This window comes from Drosophila eugracilis, unplaced genomic scaffold (genome assembly GCF_018153835.1).
Source record: "Drosophila eugracilis isolate 14026-0451.02 unplaced genomic scaffold, ASM1815383v1 contig_47, whole genome shotgun sequence".
Lineage (NCBI taxonomy): Eukaryota > Metazoa > Arthropoda > Insecta > Diptera > Drosophilidae > Drosophila > Drosophila eugracilis.
Genome location: NW_024573338.1, coordinates 2,281,958 through 2,294,061, shown reverse-complemented (window position 1 = coordinate 2,294,061; position 12,104 = coordinate 2,281,958). Strand labels below are relative to the sequence as shown.

At 39.0% G+C, this 12,104-nt stretch overlaps 1 protein-coding gene across 1 annotated transcript; it reads right to left on the bottom strand.

Annotated features, from left to right (window-relative positions):
• Nucleotides 1-446: 446 nt before the first annotated feature.
• On the bottom strand, nucleotides 447-1,873 carry LOC108109411 (gustatory receptor for bitter taste 93a). The gene is made up of 2 exons (XM_017217909.2): nucleotides 824-1,873; nucleotides 447-761 (listed from the first exon to the last, which is right to left on the bottom strand). Exons 1-2 carry the CDS (start codon nucleotides 1,871-1,873, stop codon nucleotides 573-575), a joined length of 1,239 nt encoding a protein of 412 aa, XP_017073398.1. The 3' UTR covers nucleotides 447-572.
• Nucleotides 1,874-12,104: the final 10,231 nt, after the last annotated feature.

Sequence of the window (12,104 nt, the reverse complement as noted above, 5' to 3'; positions counted from 1 at the left end):
GATTGGGGGTGGAAAGAGGAAAGTCCACTGTTATTCATATATTATATAATGCTATTATATCTTAAAAACTATATTGGTTTATTTTAACAATGATTTTCCGACTATAATATGCAAAAATATTGATAAAAAATGATTCATTTTCATATTTAACTTTTTCAAATCTAAAAACTAAAATATTTCCCCTTTTTCTTCCAGTGTAGTGGGCGTAATGAAGGTGGGATTTGAGTAGCGGGTGTTCAGGAGATGGAGGAACTATGATAATTACACCGTGTCAGACGTGAAATTTCAATTTTTTCGTTGCTCATTCCCATTTCTTTAATTTTTTTCGTTGGACTCTTAACGAGCTCATCTCGGAGGCACTCCGAAAATTGTATCAGAATGCCTTGTGGTATGAGATATAATGAACGATAATGAACTCAGGGCGGCTCAGGTGAACTTCAGCGGTAGAGGTTAACTAGTTAGAGATTCAGAGTCCATAGAGCGAGGGTGTTGAAGAAACTAAGGAAATAGTTTACATATTTAGTTTATAAGATCTTCTATATCAGAAAAACTAAATGGAGTTATTAAGATCTTTAATCAAATTGATTTTTAATATCATCAGAGGCCTCAAAGCCACCTGTAATGCCAAACTGTATAAGTATAAACATATAGGATATAATAGCAGATAGTATGAGCAAGATAAACTCATTGTTAAGATGAAAAAATCCCAAAACTTTTATCTCCAATCTTTGAGTTTGCAATTGGCCAAGGAAAGTTTCCACCTGGAAAAGTTAATAACTTTGAAATACAGCTTAAGTTAAGGTACAAATACAAAGATACATACACTCTTATCCCAGCGCTGATCCATATCGCTGCAAACTATATCCAGAGGCAATTTCTTTGGCTTCTGTGACTCCCTCACCGTGTAATCAGCACACATTATTAGCAGAACAAGATTAGCCAACTTAACCGAAGCCATGACCAAAGACACCAAAGCCACTTCATCGTCTTTCAGATATTGTAGAATATATTGATATAGCATTAAGCAGATATTTATAAAGTTATAGTAAACATAGAAGAGGATCTGCCATTGCAGCATTTTGCGAAAAGCGATAGTGACTTCATAGAGTTCACTGTAGATGGCGGCACATTCATCCAGCTCATCAGCAAAGTCGCAAAGGAGACGCATCCGACGATAATTACTCATGCGAACTCCCTCCTCCTCTGACTCTATGGGTTCCATTCGCTTCAGCATGGCTATAATATTCTCAGCCATATGCTCGTACAGAATTCCAGAGACCAAAAATCCCAGGAAGCAAGCATCCAAGACGCACAGAGTTCCAAGCCACATGTAGATGCCAAAAACGACAGCCACTATTTGGCCAATATTATTAAAGTGTTCGCTTCGTAGCAAAGGTATTAGTTCATGGCAACAGCCACATATGGTGAAAAATAGTTTTAGCAAAAAGAAAAACACAAATCTCGATGGGAAAAGCTGCTGCAAATGTGTAATCGAGCATATCCTTTGGTACAAGGATAAATATCTATTTAACACCTCTCGGAATTTGTTCTCTTCCTTTGCCTGGATTATAAACGATATAATGGCCAAAATGAAAACCGAAAAAGATTGAGCCAGGGCAAAGAGATCAGCATAGCTTTCCACACGTTTCCCCGTTACGGAAGAGGTTAATAATGGCCATACTCCTGCGTATATCAGAACAATCAAGCATCGCCAAAGGATACTAAGGATACGATTGCTACTGCCACGTTTTGGATTCTTTAACTGCAACTTTTCCCTATCCAAGTTCGAGGAGAGCAGCGACAGACCGCGGGCAAAACGATATAGCCACAAGAGCAGGAATCGCGACCAGCTCTCCACACCTTTTCCGGCCATAATCGAGTCACAACTGAACCTGGCAGCCTGGCTAATGACATGTCCTGCCAATCGTTCCCACTGGACGGACGATTGCGATAAGGAGCTGGACGTAGCTGAAGCCCTTGCTGTTGATTTTATTAATTGAATGTGTGGATATCAGCAATTGCCATTCACGCTCCGCTGAGTGCCTCGCTGACTGATTGGCCCCAAAGAGCAACAAACGGGGTCTTGGAAATCGATGATGATGGACAGGCCAGCCCTGGTACGAAATAGGCTAGCCATTATGCCCAGACCGAGACCCAGATCTTGGAACTTGGACACTTCGACAGGGCCTGGCCTGTTCTTGCCCTTCAGGCACACTGCCACACACAACAGATGGTGCTCGAGAAAATAAAACCATCATCGGCACAACAAAAAAAAAGTTGGGCGTAAATTGATATTTATGCCCGTGTCAATAAAGTTGTTTTTTTTTTTGAGTTGATGGACATCCCAAATCGAAAGCCGAAATTTGTACTCTTTGGAATTTTGTAATGAGGTGAATGGACGAATAAGTTTCTACTTCCTAGGAAATTTCAAAAACTCTTTCTTCTGATTTGTTTTCCTTTTCATCTTGAAAACTATTTAGATAGGAGAAGAGTTTTTGGAAAGTTAGTTAGGTAAATGGAAAAGAAATCTACAGAAAAGTTCAAGTCTTGGCTCTTAAATCTTTCAATAAAGTAACTAAATCTAAGTAACTCCAAACAGCTCTTAACCACATGGCATACATAATATTTTAATTCATGAATAAGCATTTGTTTTAACACTCTTGATTTATTTAATGTTATTTCACTAATTGTTTGTATTTATCAACCGAAAACAAGTTGACAAACAATCTCGTTTTGGTTATTTCTTGTATGGCATGTTATTTAGAGCTATTAGTTACGTTAATTCTACTCATTAACTTGATGCTACTAATTCAAATGTTAACAAATGATTAGGCAACAATTCATTATATATAAACCCTAATTAAATTTGAAAAAAGAGTTAAGCTGATTCTAACAAACAAGATGATAAACTTTAAAATTAATTGAGAGTTTATGAATGAGTTATTTACGTACTAATAATGACATAACTGCCCATTGTTTCATATCTAGACTATCTTTTTTTTATGTTTTAATAACAAGTAATAAAATCAAATTGAAAAATAATTATTTTACGATCAACTTTACAGACAAACATAACTCTCAAGCAAATATACTTAACGCCTTTCAGTTCGTAAACAAATATCACCCATAAATATGTCACATTTTCTTATCAGGAGAATCCAGTTTATTGACGAACTGAAAACCTCGACCCGTTTTCCACTTAAAATCGCTTTAGTTTGCCCCACATGAGCCTCAATGTGCATTTCATTTGATTTTCCCTTCACGCTTCAATGCGAATTTCATTTCAATTTCAATTCCCTGGCGGGCAATTAGTAAGGCGATGACTTCTCGGGTCGATTTTGGTTACTATGGAAATGAGAATGGGAGGAGTAGGAGTAGAAGTATGAGTAGATGAGGCACCGCACCCACTCCCATTTTCCATTTAGCTCCCCCCACTGCCAATCAGATTGCAAGTTGCCAAACACGTTTGCCAGGCATTAGAATAGCTTCACTTGGAGTCAACGAACTTGCAGCTGTACTAGTTGGGTTTTTTCTTTCTTCGATATCCCCCAGTCCGAAGAAAGAACCAAGAAGGAAGTCATGAGCCTCCAGAGCCTCTGAACTGGCAAACCTAGCAAACTGGCAATAGAAAAACAACGGAGTCAACAGCCTTCGGCAAATCCAGTTCGGGAGTTGCAAGTTGTTCGTTGCACGTAGCACTTGGATCGCTGCTTAAGCGCTGCTTGCTGCAGACATCGAAAACACTAGCAACATCGGCGATCAGCAACTGGCAACCGGCAACAGGTCTTAGTCCTGCTCCGATCAACAGCAACTATAGCCACTTTAGCTTTAACAACAACCGACGACGAGGAGCTGGGCTGGAGCTGGAGATGGAGATGAAGCTGGGGCTGGAGCTCTCAGCTCGAAATGGGCGTGCAACAAGCCTGGGCCCCCAATAACTGGTTTTCCTAGATAGATATAGACAGATAACACCGGCTAGAAAGTCGCTGCCTGGCTCCAGGTTGCTCCAAGTTGCAACTGCAACAGCAACATCAACATCAACATCAGCGGGAGCAGCATCCTGCAACCAGTTTACGTACAGTTCGCGTCCGTGTTATTACAGTCCCAAGTACATGGAGTAATTGCATGGACCATGGAACAGACCTGACCCCAGCTTCAGTCTCGATTCTGCAGTCTTCAGTCCTCAGTTCCCGTGATGACCAAGCTGATGATGGGGATTGCATTTTGGGTTGGGGCTGCACTGGAACTAATTCGAATTGATTTATGGTCTTGTTTTCGGTATCATAAAACTGAAGGTGTGGTTAGAGGTTAAAACCTAATAAAAGCTATCATTACTTTTTTTAGTATCCCATTTTTAAATTTAGTAGTTCAGATTTGTAATCACTTAAATACAAAGCCCTAAGAAGTTATACTAACTTACTTAAGTCTAAATTGACCCTGATTTTTGGTGATAGAGTAGGTATTCTATGGAATGATAATAATAGATTAAACTAATATGTTGTTTTCTCAATATTTTAGCCTTTTTGATATAAAGTAAAGTAGTTTTTCTCCGTGTGACTTTATAGTATGATGCTAGAGCTGCTGCATCTGGGCATCGGGCAATGAACTGATGGAAAGACAATAGGAGCAGGTCCACAGCCATGAGCCAAGCCCTGATCTCGGACAGGGGCACAATCTATAGCTATAGCTTCGGATACTTATGCTGCAAGCTCCATGCTGCATGCTGCCGCTGCTGCTGCTGCTGCTGTTGTGTTGTTTTGCTAAATTGGAAATAATTGCTCCGAGGCAGCGTCAGAATTGCACGTGTGCACTTGTCATGGGCGAGGACTAAACTTAGTTTTACGGGGTTTTTGGGAATATGTAAAAGTTTAAGTTTACATTTGAATAACGATATGCAGATGCATCTTTTCGCTATATATATCTTCTAATCCTGATCATACACCTAGTACCATATAAATATAAAAATATTTTATTCAAATTTCACACTCTTATAGATAAGATAGATTAAGATTTAGAGGGAGTTATCTTCTCTGTAGGGGCTACATACCACAAACGCCCCCCTTCTAACATAACCCGCCCCTGTCCGTTGTTGTTGATGCTTTTGCTGCTGCTGTTATCATTGTCATCGGCAGTTATTGTTGTTGCTGTTGTCAGCTATGACATAAAGTAATTCCCAAAGAGAGGGAGAGCGAAACGAGAGCGGATCTGTGCGGAAGATCCGCAAGCGGAGCAAACATACGAGCGAATCTGTAAAAGCAAACACACAATAAGGAAAATACAAACGGGAGAGTAGCGCAAAAATAATAATAATAACAATAAAGTCGAGTAAACGGCACAATAAAAAAAAACAAGTAAAGTACAGGAAAGGTTCAACGACATTAGCAGATTAGAGAGCATTCACATGCGACTACGCAACGTCACAGGGCAACAACAATAACAACAGCGCGGAGAGAGTGGATACCATATGCACATTTAAATATGTAAGTGACGGAGAGAGCAGAAGAGAGGAAAACAAAAAAAAAAAGAAGACAAAACGCATAGAGCACGAAACAACAACAGCAACAACAACAGTCAAAAAGGAACAGGCAAAACAAAAAAGTCATCGACATCGCATGGATTTTTATGTTGATGTTCGATGGGCGGCGACAGGGGGTTAAGTGGTGGGATGGGGAGACGGGGCTTAAGGGGAGCAAGGACAGGGGCGGGGGTAACATATAAGGGGATGGGGACCCAGTCAGGGACAGGAACATCAGCAACAACAACAACAACAAGGGACACAAAAACAGAGACAGCGACAGGAAAATGTTTTTCATTGTCTATGCCCGCTGGAGAAAAACTAAAATGCAGCCAGATGGAGCCAAAGTTGTATGGCCTGATGCACTGGGAAAAATCATGGGAAATAGAGAATAGGGAGATATAAGTTATGATTATTATCGATAAACTATTTTATGATAACTTTAAGGGTAGTGAGTAATGTCTTTATTTATCGATAACTTTGGAATATCAAGTCATGAAGGATATCAAGTAAAAGTAAAAAAAAAGATAATTTTCCCTTTCCTAGGTGAATATTGTAATTTGTGACCCCAATCATTGCATATTATTATTAAATATTAAAAAGATCTAGCCTTAAATTCTTATCTTAATAAGAGATTTTTAAGTTTATTGTTCAACACCATATTTAGCCTTCTTAAAACATTTGTTTTTATAAATTGCTTAACAATATTTGTTCAATTGGAATGAGGTAATGTTAACGCCTTTTAAGAAATATGAAAAAACAAGTTCATAAAGTTCATTCAGTTCACTTTTTGTGCAATGTCTAAAAGATCATTGAACTGATCAGATAAAGGAAATAAAAAAAAAACTGGATCATTAATTTCAGTGCAGGAGTTGGAGTCGCCACAGTTGCGGGAGACATGCCCCATGCGTTTGCATAAGCAGCAGCAGCAACAGCAACAAAGACAGAAATAGGAAAGAGCTGAAAGTCAAGGAGTGTGGGTGGAGTTAGGGGAAAGGGGTAGTAGAGGAAAATGCACATAAAGACAGCCCATGCAAATGCAGTAGTTGTAAATCCCCCCAACCCCCCACATTAAGTTCTTCCCATTTTGGCGTGGGTTGCACAAAAATGCCTCACTTGGATGCGTCGCTATTTTGAGCCACAAACAGATACAGCTCCACATAAAGATCTCGATCCCGATCCCGATCTCGATCCAACCCCTGCATAGCTAGAAGACGGCGGCATTTGCTTACACTCAATTTGGATATTTAATTACGAGTGCGGAGATGGGAAATGGGGAATCTTCGGCCCCATCAGTCGCCTGGTGGTCGTCAATAAAAAAAAAAAGATGAAAGTCAGATGGGGAAAACTCTTTAAACCGCACTTTGGATACCTTTCTTTAGGGAGAGAAATAGATGTATAATATCTTTAAAAAGAGGTAAAACAAGGAATACGAGTATAGTATGAATTTTTCTTAGATATGAAGATTCTTATATGCGATATCAAGTTAGGATAAGTGGTGAAAGATCTTAAAAACGAATAGAATTTTGTGAGAATTTTTAATTATAATAATTACATTTTAAGTTATATTTTAAGAGCCGAAATATACGCATAAATATTCCAAATATCATTAGGATATCTCATAGAAGCTTCTACCACTTTAATGTCAAAACCAATATACCCACCAGCAAACCCAAAAAAAGTTAGATCCCAACTTCACAGAGCCTCCTCATTCGATTTGATTAGGTTTTCAAAAAATCAATTCCACCAAAAGGCAATGGAATTTATTTGTTTTGCCGCCTGTGTGAGAAAATAAACATGGAGCATCCCAGTATCAGACTCCGATTCTTGGCCATAAACTCGGGAAAAATAGTTGGGTTAATGGCGAGGGGTGAGTAAAGGGTTCGGAGTGGGGAACCTGATCCCTTGGGACTTTCTTTCTTTCCAGCCATCCGAGCGTTTGTCTCGTCTTTGTTTGTTATCACTTGAAGTTTGAGCAGTTTTACGAATTGATTAAGGCGGCCCATTTGTTTACGAGCAACAGGTAAACATCGAGAGAAATGAGAAAGACAAAAGGGGAAGAATTGTTTGAGAAAAGGGGAAATATATGAGGTTACGGAGACAGAGATCAGCGAAGAGGTTTCGGTAGAGGGGTGGGGATGTTTCGGGAAGCCGACAAACTTTCCGTTTAAACGCTTTTACAGTTGAATTGCAAGCATGTTCTGAACGGCAGTTTTTTTACCTAGTACTTGTGGGCTTCAAGGGGTATATTGGATTTCAATACCATATGTTATGTGTTTCTTAGATCTAGGTAATGTATAAGTTCTGAAAAGGTGTCTAGACTTACTTATTACATGATCATATAGGGAAATATTCAGTTTTATGGAAAATCATAAAAGTTATTTCTTACAATTTTTCTTAAAAATATGATAAAGGTAGGGTATTTGCTAACTTTTTTCATTAATATGATATTATATTCAGGAGTTTCTAATGGAAATCTTAAAAGGAAAAAAGTCATAAGAGATTTGAAAAAATATCTTTAGGACATATTAAGTTTTATATTTTAACTTAAGAGATATATAAACCCCACTAATGGGTATCTTTTGCCCATAAAAAAGGTTTCTTTTTGGATTTTTCGGATTGTTTATCTTTTGTGCAATGTTCTGTAGTTTATTTGAGGTCTTCGCTTCAGTTCGGTTCTGTGCTGATTAACCAAAGCATGACGGATAACTGACGCGGCCAGCACACCTGACAATTTGTTAATGAGAGCAACATCAGCAGGGCTCAAAGGCGGCAGGAAGCCAAGCGATAAAACCAAACCAAAAGAACGAAAAAGAATGAAAACCAAAAAAAGCGAAACGGATGACGGATGTCCTGCAGCGGAGTAATGGCCAAAACGAGTCAGAACAAAACCGGAGCGAAGAACATAACTAACTGCAGTAAAAATGTAAATAATGCAAAACATTTTCTCACCGCGTTTCGCTGCGCCGCACTTTTCAGGCTTCCCCACAATTTTGCATTTTTCTTTTTAGCGCTCTTTTCCTCGCCAACCCCCTCGGCGCTCTTTCCGCCGGAAAGCGAAGGGAAACTTGTTTCATGGGAAATTAAATGCAAGTGCTATTGGCAAAAAAAAAAAAGAACAAATCATGTGAGAGATCAGCGGAGCTTTCTAATTGCGATGACAGTCAAAACATGCAGCAGCTGTGAGATACAAGCTACACGATATCCAGATACAAAATGGATAGACGGATGGATGGATAGCTGTCCGGGCAGGAACATATGGACACAGAAACTGAGATGACCTTTTTTCCAATAATAAATGGATATATGCATATATATATAGCTGATGTTAGTGTGTCTCGACTTCCCCCTGCCCAGCCCATTTGTAGTGAAATTTAATCAAGCGTTTAATGCCAAGGTGGAACGTCCAGGGAACATAATACACAAGCCATGAGGAGTGATCATGGGGGAGGGGAGCGTACACTCAGAAGATAGTTTTATGTTTTTAATGATCTTTTTATCTTTAAGACACTAAACATTTTATTAACCGTTTGCAGTATTTGCCAATTTAATCGGCAATTAGTAGGCTAATAAAAAGTTTGTTACATTCTTGTCTTGACCTTAGCCTATGAAAATATATTTAAAATTTCCTATAAAAACTTTACGCCTTTCAAAGTTTATTTACCAATTTATAAACAACTAAAATTAAAAGTTATATCTGGATATTTTTGGTTATTACACAGCTTGCTTGTAAATATTTATCAAACAAATTACCAAGCTGACGTGTGTAGTTTAGATACATGCACTTTACTAAGCTGCTAATAAAGCGTTAACAAGTTGGTAACATAGATAGATTGTTAAAAGGTTTCACTGAATTTCATTATTATAAACTATCTGTTTATTTATTATTAGTTTTCTGATATCTTTATACCATATTGTCCAATCATTTTCCCCCAGTGCATTGAGGGTGGATGAGGGGCTTGGCCCGAGCGAGGGCGTTTTTAGTGATGCTGAACCGGGTTCTACTGGGTTGGGTCGGTTTGGTTTGGTCGGGTTTTCTGACTGCTTGATGTGCCTGTCATATGTCAGTCTGTCTCTTCTTCTTGGCCTCTCACCTACGACGCTGGTTAATGACATTTTGCAGTTAATTGCTGCCGCTGTTGCTGTTGCCGTTGCCTCAGCCATATGGGCCATGGTCATGGTTTGAGCCCAACTCAGGATCGAATCCGAGATCGGTAGGCCCTGGAGTTTAGGTCTGGTAAACGAATATGCGTCTGTGTGTGCGCGCTGCGAGATGCATTTCCAGGCAATGTAATTTGACTACATTAACTGAATATGCCATAACATGATCAGGCGAAAAGAGAAAGGTCCGATGAGGGGGCTAGGGAATGGCAGGAGGTGAGGGAGGGTTTCGACCACTAATGATGATGCTGCGTCAGTGCCTAATCCATCTATCAGATGCAATGAGGAGTACAATTTCGGAGAGATGGAAAATTATTAGGCTTTAAACTTAGTAAGTTCTATTGCAAGTCTTTGGTATCTTAAATTGATGTTTTAGGAATATCTTTTCCAATAAGATTTCAGATTAATATTAATGTTTTCAACTTAATATATACTCAAAACCTTATTGGGTTTAAAGCTGCAAGTTAACAGTTCAGCCTTTATTCACATTATGTTTCATTCTATATTTATTATCGGTTAATGCCAATGGAATAATCTTAATGATTATCCATTTTTTAAGGGCTTGACATTCGATTCTCTGCTTTGTTTACCACCATAAAAATTAGCTATCTCTTGATTGCCCCGCCATGTCAACTGCCATTAACGTATCATTTAAACGTCATGCTACTATTGCAGAGAATCGCCTGACTGTCTTTATCTTATTGGCGAGCTCTTTTTATCTTTCTGTTCAATTTTCTTGGGGAACAATCTAGAAAAAGTATTCAATAACTGATACATCTTATAAGACCTTATAAGTTTGCACATCTTTCATTACCTGATGAAATTAGTCAGAATAAGCAATAACCAATAATTCCCGTATAAGAACTTAAGACATACGTGATGCCCAGTGCATTCACCCATTTAACATGCTCAAATCTGACATTCTCGATTGCCTTACACAATATCAACTGTCATTATCGGATCATTTGGATGTCAGAGGCTACCATTGTTGAGGATCACCCCTGTGCCTGTGTCCCTATCGTTTTGGCGCGCACTTTTCGCCCCCTCTCTTGGCAGGTAAAGGTATCCTAGAGACAACAACAAACAGGAATCAGATCCCAGTAGGCAGGTACATGCAGTGAGAAAGAAAGGAATAAAGAGAAAGAGGGGAAACTCGAGGGCGAGGGACGTAGGCGTTAAACGTAGGACGTAGCGTAACCGGGGATATGGCAATATATATATCGGCAGCATAGCAAACCAGTTTTTATAATGTCAATTCGAATCCTACACGTTCATGTCCATCCACACGCATTAAGCGCGACAGTCGCAAGTCCAAATGATGACGATCACCGGCGACAGAGAGCTAAGGATCGGCAAAGGGAAAGAGACGGAGCTATTAAGAAATCGAAAGAGATGGGGCATAAGGAACGAACAAGGAACTGAGCAAGGTACACGGGGAGGTTTCTTCTTCGTTGGCGTTGAATTTGATTTTGATTTCACCTGAGTGGCTGAGCCTTTTTCCCTGCCCTTTTGTTGTTCATCTTTTATCGAGTTTATTTTTGTTTTGTTTTTTGTCCTACCACTGCTCTGCTTGCCGTTGTTGTTGTTTTTTGTTGTTGTATTTTTTTATTTATTGTCAACCAACGCAGCAAACAAATGCAAAGCAACGACCTACGACTTCTTAACGTGAGTTGTGTATTGCTCCTTCGTTTTGTCCTTTTTTGTTTCGGTACAGTGGGTATAGGATAAGGTATACATTTGAAATTTCAATAGCTGAACTAAAAGGGAGAAGCCTCTTAAAATTTATATCAGGAGAAAGAAAAATAAACATTTTTAGCGACTTAACCACTTTTTAGAAGAATCTTAATTACCAATTTTGTGTTTAACACTTTCGAGTCCTCACTGTTACTGCTCATTAACACTTGTTGTTTTTGCTGCTCATCTCGAAATGGCTGTTATTGTTGTTGGCTATCCTTTTCGAGTTGTTGGTAGTACTAATATTGCCATATTGAGTTCATTTTCATCAGCTCTTTCTTCATTTCTTCATCTGGCTGATGTTTCTCTGTTTGTTAGCCCTTTATTGGCTTGTTGTTTCTGTTCTGCCTTATCTTTATGCTGTTGTTGTTGTTCTTGTTGTTGCTGTACATTGTTGTTGTTGCTGTTCGAGGTTTTGTAATTGATGATGTTTATGTTTGAGGCCTGTCCCCACCCCCGCCCCCTTCTCTTAGCTGATTTAAAGATTACGCACCTCCGAGTTTCTGTTTTCTTGAGGGAATATTTGTGTGTGGGTTTTCCTTGGGACTCCTGTATGTGCCCGGAATATTAATGCCAAGATCTTAATTTATTCTAATGGGCTTATCAAATGCTATGGGTTAATAATAATAATAATAGATAAAGTTGAATGGCGCGCAAAGAGAAGTAATGTGAATAATATGGTAATATTCAATGG